General features: G+C 56.3%; 1 protein-coding gene across 3 annotated transcripts in view; it reads left to right on the top strand.

Annotated features, from left to right (window-relative positions):
- Positions 1 to 20,818, top strand: part of ACTN1 (actinin alpha 1) — an 88,259-nt gene that overhangs the window by 45,504 nt on the left and 21,937 nt on the right. For all 3 annotated transcript variants that reach the window (XM_045822261.1, XM_045822262.1, XM_045822260.1), the window contains exons 2-8: positions 2,105 to 2,219; positions 6,404 to 6,523; positions 13,300 to 13,386; positions 15,190 to 15,277; positions 15,961 to 16,039; positions 19,416 to 19,497; positions 20,610 to 20,695. In XM_045822261.1, the coding sequence (XP_045678217.1) occupies positions 2,105 to 2,219; positions 6,404 to 6,523; positions 13,300 to 13,386; positions 15,190 to 15,277; positions 15,961 to 16,039; positions 19,416 to 19,497; positions 20,610 to 20,695 (657 nt within the window). The remainder of the gene's footprint in view (positions 1 to 2,104; positions 2,220 to 6,403; positions 6,524 to 13,299; positions 13,387 to 15,189; positions 15,278 to 15,960; positions 16,040 to 19,415; positions 19,498 to 20,609; positions 20,696 to 20,818) is intronic.

Here is a 20,818-nt window from a genome sequence, read left to right as displayed (position 1 = left end):
CAGTCCCATCCCCCTTGCGTCCCCAGGTGGAGGCCGAGCATGGGCCCGGAAGGGAGATGAGAGTGCGGCGCCATGGCAGTGCCCGTGGTGCTCAGGGGAAAGGCGCCGCAGCCCCAGCCCACCCCTACGGATGGGCGCTGCGATGACACCTGGCCAAAGTGTGCATGTGGACAAATGACAGCCGGGAGAGAATGTGGAAGCACAAAATAAATTACATTTATTTTAAAGATTTAGAAACTCTTATATAGTTTTTACAACAGCAACAAAAGTGACAACAAAATGGAAATAAAAGCCAATGTGGCCTGTCGTCCCTGCCAGTGTTACCACACCAGCCCCACAGGAAGGGCGCCCCGGAGGCTCGCTCTCCTGCCCTCCGGCCTCGGGAGGGTCCCCGAGAGAGAGCGCTGCCTGGCCCGCCGCCCCTGCCACCACCATTCAGCGTTGCCCACAGGTGCCGTTGGATCTGCCAGGACCCTCCCACTTTTTGCATGGGTTCCCTTGCTCCTTCATCCAGTGGCTGGTTTTCACATCCACTAGAATGTTCGCTGCCAGGGCAGGGGTTTTCGCTGTTTAGTTCAAGGCTGTGTCCCTGACTCTGGGCCCTGGGACTCTAGGGAGAGCATTGGGTCCCTCCCAGTCTGGAGGATTGGAGCTGATGAGCGGACAGGCAAGGGCCATGCAGTAGGACACGGGCAATGATGGAGTGGGTGCATGATGCTGTGGGCTCTGCCCCCAACTCAGACGTGGTGGGTGGCTGCCAGGAAGGCTTCCTGGAGGAGGTGGTATCTTAGCCTGATCTTGAAAGATGAGTGTGTGTCAGCCAAGCATGACATAGAGGACAATCCAGGCTGATGAGTCAGTATGCGTCCCCTGCCCACCTCCAGTCTGTGCACCAGTCTTTCCAAAGACTGCCCCCTCCTCCCCACCTGTGTGGACCCATCACCCCTTCTTGCTCACAGACTTTCCAGCTCTTGCTTATAAACCTATGTAACCATTTCTTTTCCCCAGTGGTCTGGTGTTCCTTCCTTCTGCCCATTCATTGCCACTTCCTTTGCTGTGTTCCCTGGGGCAAGAGGAAGTGGTAGAGGGGGTCAAGGGTCTGGTGACCTTTCTGAGGAGGAAGAACATTTCTAGTGTGGCCGCCTCTGCTCTGAGAAATAGTGCACTTCTCACCACCGCGCTTTTGGGTGACTGGCGGTGCTGTGGGGGTCTGAACATTGGCCCTTGAGCCCCCAGGTAGTTGTGCACCCAGGGCATTTGGTGCAGAGAGGTTGGGGTTGCCCAGGAGTGGGCTGGCTCTGAAGTGGGAGAGTGCTCTCATCTCTGTTTCCCGTGGAATGTGGCAGCTGGCGAGAGACACTTGCCCGGGTTGTAGACAGGGCGCGCAAAATCAAAGCGCACACTTTTGTTTGTTGTGACCTTTCTCCGTGTTAAGCTGCCAGGGGGTGCTGCTGGCACAGGACAGCTTGGTTAGTGGCCTGTGATCCTCTCCTCAATATAGAGGCGTTGCAGTGTTGCTGCTTTCTCCCCACAGACTAGAGCACTCCCCACAGACTAGAGCACTCTCGCATCAATAGTCTTTCGTTTAGTCTTCCTTTATTCCCTTTTTGGAATTCTTCCTGCTTTTGCAGCTCAAGGTGCCTGCATCCCCACCCCGAAGACACAGCGATACACTGTGGGGTATTTACCTTTCTCTTTTTATCCTGGCACCGTGACTCCGAAGTGTGTCCCCAACAAAAGTGATTAATCCTTTTTCTTAGCTCACTGCCAAGCGGATGAGGATTTAATAAACTAATTTATCCTGTGGTATTAATAGATGGCTTGATATGCTATCTCTGGGGCACTTCTTAAAACTGTAAGGATTGAAATTAAGCCTTATAACCTAAGCAGTAAGTTGCTGGTACTTCTAAAGTGGGTGGGGATGATGCTTTGGAAGAAGGACCGGGGGAGGCATGGAAAGAGGGTACTGCTTCCTCCATCCCCTGATCCCACCCATGCCTTATACAGGGAGAGGTGGTAAGAGGCCTTGAGGCCCTTGTGGGGGCCTCAGAGACCACCTGACTTATGGGGAACCTGACCATTCTCCCTTCTTCCCTCTGCCTAGACATTCACGGCGTGGTGCAACTCCCACCTCCGCAAGGCCGGGACGCAGATCGAGAACATCGAAGAGGACTTCCGGGATGGCCTGAAGCTCATGCTGCTGCTGGAGGTCATCTCAGGTGAGGTGGACCCCTGGCCTCGAGTGCCAGGTGGACAGGGCCCCCTGGCCCGGGATAAGGTGCTGCCTGCTGGGTCAGCTGCTTTGGGAGTGCTTCCCCGGCACCTCTGCCGCTGCTCTGCCTTGGGCAATGGCTAGCCTGGGTGTCTTGAAAGAAGGTGGGGGTGACGTGTGCTTTCAGACTAGGAGACTAGACAGGCTTTGGTCCTGGCTCTGCTGCAGGTCATCTGCGGGGCCTTGAACAAGTCGCTGCCTTTTGCCTCAGTATCTCATTTGCAAAAAAGAGGGGGCTTGTGAGGTGGCCTCTGTGGCCCCTTCTGCAAAATGCCAGAGCTCTGTGGTCAAGAATGCAGCCATGGCTGACCGTCCCGAAAGCTTGGCGCCACCGTAACCTCTCGGCCTAGAGCTACATGGTCCCAGGCCCTTATCTGGCCCCCAGCTTGGAATTTCCAGATTGTTTAGATACCCAGAGGGGTGGCTCCCCTGGAATGCAACCTCAGCTTTCTTCGGAATACCTGTCCTCCACCGCCTGTGCAAGTTTGGCGGTCCTCTGCGCCCCAGCCTTGCCTTGCCCCGGGCGCCCCAAGCTGCTCTCTTCACTTCATCTTCCACACGATGCCCGTGAGTCCCAGACCTCGGCTCAGGCCAGCCTTCTCCCTCCAGCCCCTTCTTAACTGCTGGACTGCACGGGGCATCCCCACCCAGGTGTGCCCCAGTGCCCACTCGGCGTGTCCGAGACTGCTTACTTCTCCTGACTGCTGCCAGCCTTCTTCCTCCTGCAGTCTTCATCCTGTGCCCCTGACCCCAGTCCAGGAATCCTGGACAGCTCTGCCTAGGCTCTTCTTTTCAACTTGCCTTTCAGGTTCCGTACATTCTGGCTCCTTCCTCTGCTCTTCTTTTACTTTGGCTGCTGTGGCATCTGTGGGCCTGTGTCAGCGCCCTCTTAGTTGGTGCCAGAGGCCTTCGACCGCCTCCCGCTGCAGCTGGCACCTCACGCAACCAGAGGGTCCGTGCAGCAGCCCAAATACGGTCAGGCCGTTTCCTGCTGCGGCCCTTCGGTGCCTCCCCAGGGCTTTGAGCCTGCCGCCCACATTCCTTAGCAGAGCTCGCAGGACCGTCTGTGAGCTGGCACCTGCTGTTTCCACCGGCTCTTCCCGAAAAGGCCTCGGACCCCAGACCCCCTGCGTCCCTGCACGCTGCGCTTCTGTACAAGCTCTAGCTGCCTGTTTTTTTTTAATCCTAATACTTTTGTCTGTTTATTTCCCTTGTAGGTGAAATCTCTGTGTATGTGTATGGGGGGGGGTAGTAGTAAAATGTATACAGCATAAAATGTACCATTTTGACCTTTTGTGAGTGCAGTCTAGTGGCATTCCCTGCCTTCCGTGGTTGGGCAGCCGTCACCACCATCCAGCTCCAGCACGGAAACTCCACCTCCATTAAATGCCCAGCCCTTTCTCCTCCCCCGACCAGCCCCTGACCACGGCCACTCTCCTCTGTCTCTGCCTGTGGCCGCTCTAGGAACCTCGAGTTAGTGGGACCATGCAGCTCTTATCCTTGTGACTCCCTGTGTCCTTTCACGTAGTGTCTTTCAGTTTGTCCTCATTATAGCTGTGTCCGCATTTCCTTCCCTTTTTTTTTTTTGGCTGAGTAGTATTCCACTACTCACAAGTGGGATTACTGGACGGAATGGTAATTCCATGTTTGAGGTGTTTTGTTTTGTTTATCCTCACCCAAGGACATTTTCCCATTGCTTTTAGAGACAGTAAGAGAGAAAAACATCTATCTCTCACCTGTGCTCTGACCAGGGATCAAACCTGCAGCCTGGGTATGTGACCTGACTGGGAATCGAACCCATGACCTTTTGGTCCACGGACGATGCTCCAACCAACTGAGGCACACTGGCCGGGGCTCTATGTTTTCAGGAACTGCCATACTGCTTTCCCCAGTGACCTTTTAGAGTATCCTTCCCTGTTGCTGCCCCCCCGCCCATGACACTTCAATTTAAATATTTCCTTAGTTTAAACAAACAGGCAAACCTGGCATTGTTCTTTTTATTCAGTCTCTAAAACTCCGAGCAGGGCTTCTCCAGGAAGTCTTCGCTGACTGCCCTCCCACCCCGGTGTGAGTGACAGCCCTCTGCCGGGCTCCAATAACAGCCCCTGCTTCCTTTATCGAGTCTTCTGCCGCACTGTTCAATCACTTTGGCTCACTTGGGTTTTTTTCCCTGCTCCACGCTGAGCTCCTCGTGGCAGGGACGGCCCCATCTCTGTGTCCCAGTTCTAAAACTGTGCTTGGCATGTAGGCGACGCTCAACAAATGTCCGAGTGACCAAATGCTGCGAAGTGGGCTTTCCTCTGTAACCGCCGCACAGCAGAGCCAGTGCGTTCATCCCCCCGAGGGGCTGGCTGTGCCCAAGGAGGACCTGCGCTCTGCTGTGAAGCGGGCTTGTCTCTTTCCTGAGTCACCGAGACCTTGACTTTGCCTCCTTGAGCCTCTCTGGAGCTGGGTGGGGCGGCAGGAGAAGGGAGGGGGCGCCGCCTGCAGAGGTCCTGGAAGTGTGGTCCCTGGGCCACCCACGCCAGGACTCGAAGCCCCACCCCAGACCTCCTAAATCGGACACGTAGGAGGCAGGGGGAGAGGGGGCTGGACCTCTGTAGTTAGCTGGTTCTCCAGGTGGTTTTGTGCTGACTGAAGTTTGCAAACCGCTGACCTTGCCGCCTCTCCTGTCGCTTGTGGAGAATTCCTGTTCCAGCCAGTGTGCACTGTGGGTGGGCTGGCTGGGGAGCTCGGGCTCCGCGGGGCCTGGGGGGTGGGGGGCACGTGGCACTGTCTCCGTGCAGCCTGTGGGCGGGAGCCCCTGTGGTTTCTCATCTGCTCAGGACGGTGGGGTGCTGGGGAGGCAGGGCAGTGACCACAGCCTTGGGAGAGCCACAAGTGGAAAGTTTTGACTTAATGACAACCCAGCTGTGCCTCCCCGGGAGCCGCCAGGCCCGGTGACATCTGCGCAGGAAGTCTGTTCCCCTCTAGAAGCTGGGAGGCCCCTGGCGACGCGCTGCTCCGACAGGGTGGGCCTGGCCCCTCGAGCCTGCTCAGCTGGACTACTGACAAGCCTGGGGGAGGGGGCCGGTCTGGTTTGGAGACCAAGGCAGGTGCAAGAGTCCTGAGTTTCAGGCTTTAGGATGGTGGTTCTCAGCCTTCTGGGCTTTCCCACCCCTTAGCGACTCTGAAAGCGGCATGTCGCTTCCCCAGGTGTGGGCACACGTGCTGCACATGAACAGTTTCCGGATAGTTTCAGGGGGTTCCTGGACGCCTCTGTTCTGGGATAACGCCTCTTGATGGGGTGTTTGGAGAACCAGCCCCTCTCCCAGTTTCCACACAGCTTCTGGCCTTGAAACCCGAGCCGCGGGAGCTCCCCTGTGGAAGGTGGAGGGGTGGGGGCGCGGCGGCTGAGCAAGGGTGGGGACTGACTTGGAGCCGGGCCGAGGGTGCCCACGGGAAACGGTTGACAGGAGAGACAGGAGCCTGGTTCTCCGATGCGAGAGGGGCACTGTGGGCAGCTCTCTTTAAGCCCCCAGGGAACTTTCTCAGAGTCCTCTGGAGCGACCCACGCCCTGTCCCAGGCCCAACCCACGCCTTGTCCGAGGCCCCGACCGTCCAGACTAGACTGAACTCAGGGCCTTCACGAGGGCTGTTCCTTCTGCCTCCGTCACCGTCCCTGCTGCCCAGGCCCGGCTGTCCTCCCTCTCCAAGGCCCTCCCCTACCTCTGCGTGACTCCTCCCCCTGCTGCCCTCCCTCCTCTTCTGCAGCCTTTTTTCAGGCAATTATTTTAGGCGTTTCTCTGTCTTGGCGTTTGCATATATTTATTTGCATGTTTCTCTATCGAAGGTCTGTCTCTCCTCCTGGGCCGTGCGTGAGTCCACGAGGGCAGGAACCAGTTCTGTTCACCCCCAGACTCTTGGCACCCAAAGAAGCCCCTGCCACATTCCAGGGGCTTCGGGCAGAGTTGTTGGGTGGGTGCGAGCAGTTGGGTCTGAGACGCCCCCTCTCGTTCCCCGCCAGGGCGGCATTCGCCCGCAAGTGTGTGTCTGTCCCGGATGTGCCCTGGCTGGGGGTGTCGTGAGAGCAGCCCCGGCTCGTGGGTGACGGCATCTCACCTTCCCTCTCCCCTCTCGGTCTGTATTCAGGTGAACGCCTGGCCAAGCCAGAGAGAGGCAAAATGAGGGTGCACAAGATCTCCAATGTCAACAAGGCCCTGGACTTCATAGCCAGCAAGGGGGTCAAGCTGGTGTCCATCGGAGCGGAAGGTGAGTGAGGCCTGCCCTCTGGCTGCCACCTTGGGGCCTGAGTTGCTGTTTTGCTGGTCCCTGGGCCTTTTCTACCCCAACATCCCTGGGGGCATTTGGGAGTGGGGCTCCCTACACCTCCATCTGGTCGACCCCGTGGATTCTTCATGTAACAGCAGTTCCTTCCACCCAGTCCCAGCCTCCTCCACCCATCAGCCCTACCCCTGGAAAACCAAGGCCCGCTCCCTGGTCCACACGGCGCCTCCCCTTGGCCAGCCCCAGCGCTGCGGACCCTGCGTGTTGCAGCGCTGCCTTCCTGCACTCTGGTGCCCGAAGCTGAGAACCCTGTGGTCTGGGGGAGGGTGCAGACACAGGGGGATGGAGGGCGAAGGCTGCCCCAAGGATCCGCAGAGCCTGGGAAGGCCGATGTCCACAAGCCTTTAGGGGCATTCTTAATTGCATTAAGCGCATCTTGGCTCTTTTTCCTTCACTTAAAATATGTTTTTTAAAGCTCAATTTAAACCATTACCATTAGCACATTCTCAATGGTTAAAAGGCAGTACACTGCTTCTGCGTGCACTGTGGCAGCCCTGAAGCACTCTGGGGGGTGGTCGGGGCGATCGGAACAGATGCCATAACCAGGCCCCTCAGGACTGCGTCCCACGGACTCAGCGAGGATGCCCTGGGCACCTGCCGTGTGTGCCAGAGGTCGTGAGATGAGTCATCTCCATTCATTTGGTCATTCATTCATTCATCCATTCATTGGTGATGGAAGTGCGGCTGTGGTTAGCGAGCACTCCCCTGTGTGCAGCGGGTGCCCTGCACCGGTGATCGCATGTCATCCTCGCAGCAGCCTGAGGAGCTGGCTCTGATTGCTGTTTCCATTTCACAAAAAGAAAACAGATGCCTAACTAGATGGAGGAACTTGCTCAAGGTCCCATCCTGAGTGGCAAAGCCAGAGCTCAGATCCGTCTGTGTGGCCTCAGGGCAGTGCCCTGGAGAGTGGCCTTCTGAGAGGAGGGTGGGGCCCTGCTTCCATACCCACGTCCTTGGAGGGGTCTCTTCTCTGGCTGACGACGGTCAGGTGCCCCTCCTCTTTTTCCTGGACACTGAGGGGTCTCAGGTCGCTACCTCAAATGGAGTCCTGTTAGCATGGGCGGCTGCAACCTGAGGTCCGAGGGGTCAACGCTGGCTCCCTCGGGTTTTTATAAATATTGGAGCTCGGCCACAAGGTTTGTTTACATGCTGTCCTCGCTGCTTTCCCGCTCAGAGGGCAGGGCTGAGTAGCTGCGACAGAGGCCACATGGCCGACTAAGCCAAAAATATTTCCTGTCAGGCCCTTTGAGAAAAAGTTTGCTGACTCCTGCCTTATCGGGCACGCGGGCCAGCTTGAGGCCGTCACAGGCCTCGCGCCCCACCAGCTGTGAGGCCAAGGCCGCGTCCTCTGCGCCCTGGTGGCCCCAGCTCCTCGCAGCGTAGGGCACTTAGTAGGCGCTTAGTAAATGTTTGAAGGATTTGCACATAGCAGGGTGATTTGCCTGGTGAGTAGGAAAATGTTTTCTGCCTCTTAATGAGAAGAAAGGAATGCTTTGTGTTAATAGGGAGGAATAAAGGCTTGGCAGAAAAAGTTTCAACCAGGCAGGAGTGAGGCGCCAAAGAAACTGCTGCCCCGGTCTGGTCGAGCTCAGATGCCCCGTGAGCAGGGAGGTGAAGGATGTGTGGGGTGGGGGGGGGGCGGGGGGGGACTGGGGGGACCTGGGGGGCAGCAGGTCCTCTGGGCCGGGCGCCTGCCACGTAGACGTGGCCAGTTGTTGCGGTGTGGGAATACAGGTCCGGCACTTCTGTGTCTTCTATTTTTTCTTTTTTAAATTATTTAAAAGATTTTACTTACTTATTTTTAGAGAGAAGGGAAGGGAGGGAGAAAGAGAGAGTGAGAAACATCGATGTGTGAGAGAGACATCCATCGGTTGCTTCTCACACACCCCAGCTGGGGACCTGGCCCGCAACCCAGGCCTGTGCTCTCACTGGGAATCGAACCGGTGGCCCTCTGGTTTGTGGGATGATGCCCAACACACTGAGCTCCACCACCAGTCAGGACCCCCCCCCTTTTTTTTTTTTTTCCCAAAAGAAGCCAGAAATCCAATTTTTAGAAAGGTAGATTGAACTATCTAAGAAAAAAAATTTAAAGACACTGAGCACCAAAGGGAGAGAATGGCACTTGCTGAGTTCCAGATGTGCGCCTGGCCGGACAGGATGCCTCGTCTGCACGGCTGTCCCCTCCTCCTGCGAGCGGGCCTGCGGAGTGAGCCCCGCCAGCTACTTTCTCCCTCCAGGGAACCGAGGATCAGAAAAGTTGCTGGTGTGGAAGCGCATAGTGTGGCTGCACCTAGGCTCGGGGCCAGACTGCCTCCACGTGGCAGAGCCAAGATCGAACCCAGGGGTTCCAGGTCCAGAACCGAGGTCTCAGCTTGTTTCCATCACCCCAAGGCATTGCTGCCTCCCCCACGGGGGGTGCAGGACGGGACTTCAGTGTGCCACCTCCCTCAGCTGGGACGTGCCCGGTCAGGGGGGCTGTGCCGGGTCAGCAGAGGGGTGGGGGCCGATGGCACAAGCTCCAACCCCACCTCCGATCTTTGGGAAGTCCCTGAACCTTGCCGGCCATGGTCTTCCAGTTCCTTCCTCAAAAGCCGCGGTTCTCCAAAGATTTCAAAGGCTCCTTTAAAACAGAACAGTCCTTACCTGCTCACGGCCCTGGGGAGCTGGTGTCTTAAGCGGAGGCTTCCTGCTTTGAAATCCTCTCTCTCGGTTCTCGCTGAGCAGCAGGGTCCTGCCAGCCTGGCCGCTCTGCGGAGCCAGGAAACTGGATGAACTGCCAGTGGGTTTCACGTGTGTTAATGAAATGGCCTTCGCTGCTGCCAACCGGGAAACACGGCCGCGGGCAGGTCCCCTGCGGTGCGCCCTCCTGGGGCTCGGGGTGGGGCAGCCCTTGCTGGTGGTCCTCACTGAGGAGCATCTTACGCTGTGGGGACCAGGCCTGGCGGGGCAGAGACCCAGGGCCTTTGAAGGACCGTCACTTGCTGCAAGGACTAGACTCTCTGCTCGACCCTGAAGGGCAGGACCAGGCCTGAAGGGAGACCTTCAGGAAGGGACTTCGGGCTCTGGGGAGGCCACCCGTTCCCCGTCCCTGGAGATGTTCAGACGGAGGCAGGAGGCAGCCCCAGGGAGGGGCTAGTGTAGATACTTCAGGTGTCTTGTATGATCCTCGATTCTAAAATGTCTGGGCTCCTGGGACCGGGCCTTGACCTGGGTGAGTGGTTGAGAGGTAACCAGGTGAGAGGACGCAAGCAGGATTGGTTAGCCCTTCAGGCAGGGGAAGTGGGATGGCTCTGGGTGCCAAGAGCGTGCGGGGGTGGTGATGACTTAGCAGAGTCTGTCCCTAGGGTGCCAGGGCGTGGGCTGCCGGAGGTGCAGCGCTGGTCTTGGAGGTGGTGACTCCTGTGGGATCCCCTCGGTGTCATTCCTTCTATTCTCTGAGTCCCTCCCGCACCGATGCCTGGACCCCAGCGGGCCGAGTGCGGGGAGGGGAGGGGCAGGTTTCAAGTAAACCCCCAGGGTGAGAGCAGCCCCGTAGTTCCTGTAGTAGCTCCTGTAGCCAGGAATGGCAGGAGCCTGCCTCCACTCCCTCCTACCCCCGGGGCAGATGTCGTTGATCTGTCATTGTGTTTTTCCCCCAGGGCCCATGTGTGGCCTTGCAACACTCCTTTGGGACCCAGCATTCCTGGCAGCCTCTTGACATAAAGCTTCCTGTGAGGTGGGGCGTCCCTGCGGCAAACAGAGGTGCCTTGGTGGCACGCTGAGGGTGGACGGGGGTCGGGCGGGTGCTGGGGCTGGGGGTCCACAGGGTGGTCTCTGAACACACCGTCTCTTTGCGTGTACTTAGCTCCTCTGTTTTCGGGAGTGAAGCCGCTTCTGTGGCGAGAGTGTGCACTCAGGAGGTAAAAGTCCCCGGGAGTTTTCTGGGGGTGGAGTTGAGCAGTGAGCAGGCGAGACCCAGGAACGGAGCTGCCTTGTCTGCATTAGGGCAGGGGGCACCGAGCCCAGGGCTGTGGGAGGCCTGGGTGTTCGGCCTTTACAAGTGGGGCAGCGTGTGGGGGGCACGGAGTGGGGCACGGGGCGTTCCCGTTAGGGTAGGGGGGCCAGCACGGCAGCCTGCTCCCCTGGAAAGCCCAAGTGACAGCATCATTACCACTGGAGTTTTTTCTAGACTTGAAAACACATTACCCCTTGTGTTCAAGATGCTGTTCGTAAAACTTTGTGGCTGCTTTTTCTACTTTCCATATTACTGTAAAAAGATTTTCCCCAAGTCGTTGGAAACTTGTGGATGTAACTTTCATGGCTGTGTTCATCAGCTATTGCTGGGCCCAGCTGTGCGCCGTCCCAGACCTGGGTCCTTCCTGTTACACTCTCCGGCTAGCCGGCCTGCGTTACCCCTGCTCACTCACCCGAGTGTGACTAGTGTGCTGTCCCTCCATTTGTTCGTTCATTCAGCAGATGCTGGTGGGGGCTTTCTCTGTGCTAGGCACTGCGCCGGGCTCTAGGCAGGGATGCAGAACAGAAAAAAATCATTGCCTTCCTGGAGCTGATGTTCTAGAAGGGGAGAGAGCAAATACACACGTACCTATATCAGACGGAGAAAAATAAAGGGGGGAGCAAAGTGGGTGGTCAAGGAGGGACCCGGTAAGAAGGTGAAGGGTGAGTGGACACGGGAGGGAGTTGAGGGGCTGGCCACGTGGGTCTCCAGGCAGGGGAGAGCTGTGGCTGGAGAGGGGTGAGTAGAGGGGCCCAGCCAGCCACCGGCCTTGACTCTGAGTGAGGGGAAGGCACGGAGGTTTTGAGCGGAGAGGTGACGGGGTCTGGGGATTTACTCAGTGACACCTTGTGCTTTGTGCCTTCACACGACCTCCAGTTTGGGGCTGTGATAGACAACCTCACAGCGAGCACCGCACACAGAGCCTTATTCTGCATGTCACGTCTTCGGCCAGGGACGGATTGCTAGGAGTAGAACCTGACCCTCAGGAAGTTAAACGGCTTTCAGATGCTTGCTGCTGTTGCCAAATTATTTCCCAGAAAGCTTTTTTAAAAATTTTTAAAGCCAGTGTCCACTTCTAGCCACGGTGTAGTAGCCTTGTTATCGCCAAGGTGTATGTTTGCTTTTTTTTTATTGTAAATGAGATTGAACATCCTACAAATGGGTTATTTCTATTTCATGTTTCATGAAGTATCTGTTCATGTCTTTTGCCTATTTATTATGGATTTAGGCTTTTTTCTGATCAATTTATATGAACTCTTTAAATGTTACAGATGTGAAACCGTTAGAAGTCACAAGTGATGAAAGGCACCTAAAAAATCTCTAACCTTTATGAGCTGAATGTTAACTGACTCCACTGGCGGCCCCCCCACCCCCGCCCCCTGCAAAGAGCCAGCTGGCTGTCGTACTTGTTCAGGGAGGTGGTCCCGTGCCGCTACAGCAACCTGTGTCTCTTTCCCAGGCACTCCCCAACACCCGCCCCCCCCACCGCCAGGCCTGGGCCCGGCTGGTGTCTGGGGTTCTGGCGGGAGCGTGGAGCCCCCCTGAGAGCAGGAAGAGTTCCATCTTGTCCCCCGTCCACGGTGCTCCCAGTGTAGGCGCAGCAGAGTCTCCCACCCCCAGGGGTCAGCTGGAGTGCCCTGTGCCTCGTGGGTCACACAGCAGCTGTAATTTTACTCTCCCTTATAAGAAAGGGAATGAGGACTTCAAGTGTAATTTCCTTAATGGGATCCACTCTGGTTTAAGGGGCTGGTGGGAAGCAAACTCGAGTGGGTGTGGGCTTGGGGAAGCAGGAGTGCCTAGCAGTGTGGCCCCTTCTCGGGATTCTGTCGCATCTCCCCAAACACTAGTGTTGCAGGGAGAGAGAGAGAGAGAGAGAGAGAGAGAGAGAGAGGGAGAGAGAGAGACACAGAGAGAGAGAGAGACACTGAGAGAGAGATTGAGATTGCTTCTTTGGGTGCCTCACTCTTAACTGAGAGGACCTTACCACAGGGCCAGGGGGCCGCCTGCTGGCCTGGAAGCGGGTGAGGCTGAGGCATCCACCTTTGATTGTCAGCGTTCAGCCCCCAAGACCACGCCTGGCTCTGTGCCTCAGGCTCTTCCACATAGGGGTTACCTTTATGTTTGTACTGCCTGGCAGGGGAAAAGTGACTTCATCGGATTTATAGCATTATTTTAGAAGTTGAAAAAGTGCGGCTGCCTAGACTGAATTTAGTGCGGTATCTCGTAGTTGTGATCTTCAAGCGGTGTGATGTTTGTACTAAAGGCTCCCCAGCCAATGGCAGTATGAGGTGGGTGTGGGCGTTAGTGGGCCCTGCAGGATGGCGGGTTAGGTTGGCTGCGCTCTGTAGCCTGCATGGGCACCCAGAGGTCCTTAGCTCAGAGTTGCTGGCACATCCATGATGGCTCAGGAACCCTCTCGCTCTTTGTCAGGCTGGTGAGCACCGCCCAGGGTTTAAGACACCTCCTCCTCTGTCTCCTGTCCTGACGTACCCAGTGGAATCGACCACCCCCAGCGTGTGCCCCCAGGACACCCCCAGATCTTGTCACCCACAAAACTTAATTGCACTAACTTTAAAAACTATACTGACTTCCCTCTAGAAGTGGAACAGTGTGGCTTTGGTTCCCTCCGTGGCGCACCAGGTGAAGGGCAGCTCAGGGAATGGTCCCTCTGCCCCTTCTAAGACCCATCCTGCTGCTGTTTTTGTAGAAATCGTGGATGGGAATGTGAAAATGACCCTGGGCATGATCTGGACCATCATCCTCCGCTTTGCCATCCAGGACATCTCCGTGGAAGGTAGGTCTTCTGCCTGTCTGCGCAGTGATGTCCCCAGCCCGCACCCCACCCCCCACCACTCCATGCCTCCACCGTCCCGTTTTCCTCCCCGGGCTCAGCCTAGATAGAGAGCCTCTGACCTTGACTGAGGGCCACATCCTGCGTTTCTGGCCATTTCTGGCAGTTGTCCTTGCTCGTAGCCTGTAGACCACTAAGAACTGTTTGGGGTGCTGGTTCCCACAGGTGTTTTGGTCCCTGGGAAACTCCCCACTTTGAGAAAGCCAAGGTTGCTGTGGGGAAATGTATCGTAAACCCTGCCTGGCTCTTGGATTGTTAAATCTTGAAAAAGTAGGGGAATGGCCGCCAGGAGGGCTTCCTGGGATGCTGAGCTGATCCCTGGTCTCCCCCTTTGCTCCCACAGCACCCTCTGGTGGCCACTTGGCAGATCTGCAAGGGGCCACCACCCATCCGTGGCTGAGCTCTCTTAAACTTTTGATTCCACACCCCAGGTGATGTGTGGGTTTATTTCATCATAATTTATGTCTATGTATTTCCACACATATTACAAGCACAAAAACAAATATTTAAAAAGATGAGATGTAGGTAATAATACTTTTAGCTCATTTCAATGGAATCTTGGACTTTTTAATTCATTTTAACGGAAATTTGAAAGAAATCTTGAAAAGATTTTTGTTCAAAGTAACTTTGTAATGAGAACAATGTGGACTCAATTGCTTTGTTATGGAAATCTTGGCTTGACACTTAGTGATTACAACAAGGTGGAGATCTAAATTTGGTTTATAAATACTCCGTGTTCAGGGTGGAAGTGGTTAAAGAGATGCCCATAGCGGCCGGTCACTTGGGGCATGGTTCTTGTTAGCGATGGTGGATATGAATCCCTTTTTCAAATAGCCTTCCTGGTGAGTTTGATTCTTTGGGGCAGACTTCTTGTCAGCTCTGATTAAGTAGTTATTGTTTTAATCTTGGAATATAGCTGACAAAGAGCTTGAACTAAGAGTAGAAACATTAGCTTTGCTGATTTTTTAAAATTGTTTGTGCTTGAATGATTGTATTATCTTTGTCTGAATCGTTTAACATCATTTTAAAGACCATGTTGTGAATTGAAAGTAAATGGGATCATCCAGGAAGCCCCATCACTGGGTTCTATAATCTGCAGTTCCCAGATGCTAACACATGGGGGCAGTGTGGTCGGCAGCCCTCCTGTTCTGGGAGCCCCCAGTCCCCTCCAGTACTGACCTGCCTTATCTGATAGGCATGTGTCCACTTCACACACACAGCAACGCTGGTGATCGATGCATCAAATGTAAGGAAACCTTTTTTTAAGGTGAATACTAAATCGTCATTAGAGTCCTCATGCTTCCTTCCCATGTGGCCGTGTGCACAGCACAAGCAGGGCACAGGCGCCCCTGTGTAGAGATTCCTGGATTTCAGACTTCACAGGCCAGTCGAACCTTCCCAAAGTGGCCACCTGACGTAGGTCGCCACCTTATTTTGTATCGTTACCATTTCTTGAATCAAAGGGAATGTCAGGGAGTTTGCCTTAAAGGCCGTCATCGCATTTCAATGCATGATGTGGCTGGCCCTGAAAAGCTTCCTGGCTTGTTTCTACGTCAGATGCATTCTCAGCCTTTGTCAAGGAAATAGACTTCGTGGCCTGGCAGCAGCAGGGCTGGAATCTAGGGGTCTTTGTGTGAGCCCCCCGTGGGAAACAGTGTGGCCGAGTGGGGCCTCCCCCGAGGTGATGGCCCTCCTTCCACCAGGCCAGCCCCCTGACCTCTCTGCCTGCCGTTCCCTTCGCCACAGAGACTTCGGCGAAGGAAGGGCTGCTCTTGTGGTGTCAGAGGAAGACGGCCCCGTACAAAAACGTCAACATCCAGAACTTCCACATCAGGTGAGTGGCTGGGAGAGAGGGGCTCTTACAGAGCCGCAAAGCCCCGCAGGCCCCTGGCTGGGCCCGTCTCAGCTCCAGCACAGAGCAGAGGCCTTTGGGGAAGAGGTCACTGGCTGTGGAAAGGGGGTGTAGGAATGACTGTTCTTGTATTCTCCACTTGACTTTGACATGTGGAGAGCGCAGTGTTCAGTGAAGAGCCCCCCTAACCTGTGCCCCCGTGAGGGGCCTCTGGTGCTTCTCAGTGGCCAAGTGAACTTTGACATCACTGGTGTGGCCGGCCCTTCCATGTCCCCTCTCCCTCCCAGCGGTGTCGCAGACGGACGCGGCTACTGCCTTGACACCTTGGTTGTGCTCGGGCTCCTGGAGAGCTCCTGCGGAGGGTGTCCGGGAAATTCCAGCCTTGGGCTCCAGAACACAGCAGACAAGGCCCCGACCTTGGTGGAGGGTAGCGTGGGATGCGGCAGGTGTATTGACTTGCCAAGCCCCTTAGAGTCTTGAGCCAAGTACCTGGGATTGTGGCAGATAGAAAAGTTCCCGCCCAACCTGTCTTCTCCCGGCTCCTGCTCTGAAGGGTTATGTAACCACCTCTGGGAGAAGGGAGACCGCCCCCTGCTTAGCGCTCTCCCCGTCGTGAGTGCTTGGCTCCACTCACCAGCTTGCCCCCCTTTCTCTCCCCCGGGCAGCTGGAAGGATGGCCTTGGCTTCTGTGCCTTGATCCACCGACACCGGCCTGAACTGATTGACTACGGGAAGCTGCGAAAGGTACGTGCGCTCACCTGACTGCCCACTGCCAGCTCCCGGCCGCTCGTCCCTAGTGGGCAGGGGCAGGGCGGGGCGGGGCCCCTGCTCTGAGAGCCCGTGTCCAGCATGAGGGGTGTCAGCCTCCATAGGTTAGCCAAGAAGACAGCCTGTTTAGAAGTAAGAGAAAACCCCTTCACTGTTAGGGCCACCTCAGCGCCACACGCACATAGCATGCGTGTGCTTGCCCACACTCACAGCCCACGAGGGAAGTGTGAGAGCCACTGCAGCATCCTGTGAGGGTGGAGGAATGAGTGGAGGGTTTCTGCTCCCGTTTTCTGCATTTTGTAAGGTGGATCTGTTACTGTCACAATTTAAAATATTGCACAGCCGTGGATGCGTGTGTCCCAGCTGTGTCTGAGACGCGCTGTGCAGTCCTAGGCAGGTGCCCGTGGCAGATGTTGCGTCCCTCAGTGCTGAAGTTCAGGTGCAGGATTTTCTTCTGCTGCTGCTTGATTTCATTTATATTTTGTCCTGAAGCTGTTGGGGGATTGTCGTGAGTGTGTGTGTGCGTGTGTGTGCATGTTGAGCCAGGAGACTAGGAGGTAGGAGCTAGGTGTACACCCTCATGGTGGTTCCTAGGGTCAGGGTTGGTTAAGGGAGGCTGGCCCAGACCTTGGAGACTGTGCTCAGCCCATCTCCCCTCTCGGTCCCTCCCATGCCTCAGCATGTGGCACGGGCATCTCGGGAGAGGCCCCCTGGAGCCTTCCCTGTGCCCCCAGTTGATCTGCAGCTCGGGTTGGACTGTTGCCGGTCTGTGCTCGAATCCCTGAGCAGGACAGCTCCTAGGAATGACTGTTCTTGTATTCTCCACTTGACTTTGACATGTGGAGAGCGCAGTGTTCAGTGAAGAGCCCCCCTAACCTGTGCCCCCATGAGCGGCCTCTGGCGCCTCTCAGTGGCCAAGCTTTGACATTGCTGGTGTGGGGGCCTCTCTGGCCACTTGTGGCAGCGTCAGGCTCTCTGGTTCCCGGGTGTGCAGGAGTGAGCTGCCGGAAAGGGCTTGTGCGGGAGGAAGGAGCAGGTTCCCATCCCCGCTGGGCATCCTAAACTGGGCCAAAGCTTGAGGCTGGGGCCTCTGCCCACCTAGAAGGGCCCAGCCTTGGGGGCAGAGGCGCCCACCGCCTGACCCTGCTTGTGGCTGTGCCCAGGTGTGGGCAGACGGGGGCAGCCTGTCCCAGGCTGGTCCCTTGGGGATCAGACATCTTTAGGGTGATAGGGCCTGACAGGCTGCTGGCAACTCCAAGCTACCCTCTCGGGGCATAGGAGGATCCCAGCTCTCCAACTCAGCAGCTTTGCAAACAAACAAACAAACAAACAAAGTTCATGTAAAAACTCCCTGAACCACCTGAAAACTACATGGCCAAATCAGTCAGGGCAGAGGACGGAAGTCCTGGTGGTGGCAGTTTTTCTTTTAAAGGCGTCATCATGTACCTCTGAGCTGTTCGTGCTGTTCAGCCGCTGCCCTTCGGCGACAGTGTCAGTGTGTGTGTCCTTGTGCGGCCGTGCTGGGGCGGCGGTGGCCAGTCTGTCCACAGCGGGCCCCACCCCCGTGTCCAGCGGGGCCGGGCTGACTGGGCCATGTGGTCCCTCCGCCCATCCCCCCACAGGTTCCAGGTGCCCCCACCATTCAGGAGTTAGGGGTCAGTGGCCTTTGTCTGACACAGGGCCAGCTCTGTCCCCACCCTCTGTCCCTCTCTGGGTCTCTTCATTTCTCCCTGTTTCACTTGTCTGTCTCCCCTTCTGTTTAATTCAGTAGCATCGGTAAAACCCACCCCGGTCCTGGCCAGGTTGCTAAGTGGGTTGGAGCATCGTCCCATACATCAAAAGGTTGTGGGTTCGATTCCCAGTCAGGGCACGTACCTAGGTTGTGGGTTCCATCCCCTTTTGGAGTGTGTGTGTGGGGGGGAGGCAACCAATCAATGTTTCTCTCTTTCTCTCCCCTTTCCTCTCTCTCTAAAATCAATAAAATATCATATCCTCAGGTGAGGATAAAAAAGTAAATAAATAAAATCCAACCCAAGTCCTAGCACAGACCTGGCCCCACTGAACCATGGGTACTTTCCAGAAAGCACACAGTGCTGGGGCCTCGGGGGCTTGGACGTGGGGGAGAGCTGAGGGGCCCTGACGGGAGGCTCTTCCTCCTGCACCAGCCGTGGTGGGCGTGGGGTCCTGGCAGGCCGTGGGGTTGGGTGGGGCAGATGGCAGGCACCCCTGACCCGGGGACTGTTGAGGCCCTGGACGGAAACGACCTTCGCTTCTTGGCAGCATTTTTATCGTTCTGGGGGCTGTTGGAGACTTTCCCAAGAGGGTTCCACCTTCTCTATTTTGAACAATTTCTTCCCTGAAAGCATCCCAAATAAATGCTTTTTTTTTTTTTTTTTTTTGTATCCTGTGAGTCCCACCTGAGCACATGGGGAAACTGAGTCCCAGAATGACAAAACCAGTTTGCTTGAGATTATTCTGGGGAACCAAGAATACAGTGGGGGGCCCTACAAGGATCTCCCCGCACTGAGTTGTGGGTTGTCTCCCACACTAAACATTTTGTTTAAATTGTGGTAAAGTGCACATAACACAGAATTCACTGCTGCGACCACCGTTGAGTGCGTGGTGTGGCGTGGCGGCGGCCAGCACCCCCTGCCGCACTGGGGCGAGGCCATCACCGCTGTCGCCTCCAGAGCTCTTCTCACCCCGTGGCACCGAGTCGCGTGGCGGTTCTGTGTGTAGCTTTTTGAAGAACCTCTGCACGGTCTTCCACGGCAGCTGCACCGGTGTGCCGTCCCACCAGCAGAGCACCGGGTTCCAGTCCCCCCACATCCTTGCCAGCACCAAATAGGTTTCCTTGAGAAAGCTGCAAAAATCAGAATAGCCAGAAGGCTGCGGCTGTTGGCGGGAGCCCCAAAGCAGCTTGAGAGCACCTAGTCCAACTCTTCAGTAGCAGGTGGGGAAGCCAAGGTCAGGACACTTCCCAGTCCCGTCCCTGGTGGCAGAGCTGAGACCAGAGGCCAAGACAATGGCTCCCAGGCCAGTGCCCTGCTCTCACGCTCACTTCTTAGCCCTTCTTTCTTGGGCGACAAGCCAGTATTCTTTGTCCCGTTCACCCCATTTTTCTGACAGAGAAACTGAGGCTTCAGGAGGAGAGGTGGCATTTTAACCCCCCGGCCAGGGAGCCCTGGCAGCGAGGCCGGCCATCTGCACCCAGAGCTGGCTGCCGCGGGGCTGCCGCGGGAGGGCTGCAGCGGTGCCTCCACCCCCGAGATCTGGCATCGCCCAGATGGGGGCGGCCGGTGTCTCGTCACAACTCCCACCCTCTAACCCCTCCCTCCCTGCCGCCCCCCAGGACGACCCTCTCACAAACCTGAACACAGCCTTCGACGTGGCGGAGAAGTACCTGGACATCCCCAAGATGCTGGATGCTGAAGGTAAAGGCTTTCCGTCTGGGCCCTAGCTCTTCTCTCAGCGGCCCGAGGTGGGAAGGGAGGAGCCCGGTCTGGGGGACCTCGCTGGGAGGTTGGGGTCCCCTGCCTGCCAGGGAACGGTTCCCTGGGGTTTGAAGGGCGAGGTGAGAGCTGGTGCTGGGAAGTGCTCGGGGAGCGGTCTCCTCACCGACCATCTACAGATGGGTCTCCCCTTTGTCTTGGAGTCGGGTGGCGGGTGCTGGTGTGGAACAAGGGTTCTTTTGTTGTGTGGGGGGGGAACCTTCCCCCTCGTCCCTCCTAAGTTCTCCAGCGAGGGCCCCGTCAGCTAGGCTGACAAAATCGGACGAACAAAAGAGAAGCCAGCAAGCTTACTAACATGGGCATCGCACCCGCATGGGAGTCTGCCGCGAGGAGTAACCTAGCGACTGGTCTGTGTGCACACGCAACTTCGTGAGGGACGGTGTGGGGAGACCGGGTGCTTACGGAAAAGCAGATGACTTTTTGGAAAGACAAGTGGCCCCTTTGGAGACTGGATGGGAGATGTGATCGTCTGGGGCCGTAGCTGTCTGTGTGAGGGGCGTTTTCAAATAGAGACAGACGCAGAGAGAACAGTGTGATGCACTTCCCTGCAGCCGTCATCCGGTTACAACAATGACTGAGATTTTCTCTCAGCTTTTCCTTTTCTTTGTTGAAATGTTTTAAAGCAAATTCCAGACGTCACAGCATTTCACTGCTACATACTTCAGACTGTGTGTCTTTAAAATATAAAGCAGTGTTCACACCTTGCAAATTGACCGTGAGGCCTCGATACATCCACTGTCCGACCAAGGTCTGCACGTGGCACTCAGTCACTGTGTTTCTCCTGCCCTTCTTATTTCTGACATTGAACTTGTTGCAGTACCTGGGCCATCTGTCCCAGTCAGTGTTACTTGTCCTGGTTTGTCTGGCTGCTTCCTCGGGGCACCCTTCCAGTCCTCTGCCTTTCTTGTCCTGTCAAGTGGAAGCTAATGCAGAAGCTGGTTCAGTTCAGGCCCAGTTTGGGCACAAAGACTGGGTGGTTCTTGGAGCGTCTCGTGTGTTCCCCAGCTGCCTTTAACTCGGGTTTTTCTTGACAGACATCGTTGGCACCGCCCGACCGGATGAGAAAGCCATCATGACCTACGTGTCCAGCTTCTACCATGCCTTCTCTGGCGCCCAGAAGGTACCGGGGGCCCCTGCTCCTTCCTCGCCCCGCACACCTCGTGCCAGACCCAAAACCGTGCCCTCCTGCCCGCCCCCCACCTCCCCCTGGCGGCAAGGTCTGGATGGGCCATCTCTAGACGGG

The sequence above is a fragment of the Phyllostomus hastatus genome, unplaced genomic scaffold (assembly GCF_019186645.2).
Source record: "Phyllostomus hastatus isolate PE091 unplaced genomic scaffold, TTU_PhHast_1.1 phas_scaffold_501, whole genome shotgun sequence".
In the NCBI taxonomy this organism is placed as follows: Eukaryota; Metazoa; Chordata; class Mammalia; order Chiroptera; family Phyllostomidae; genus Phyllostomus; species Phyllostomus hastatus.
This window is presented reverse-complemented; position numbering and strand designations above follow the sequence as displayed.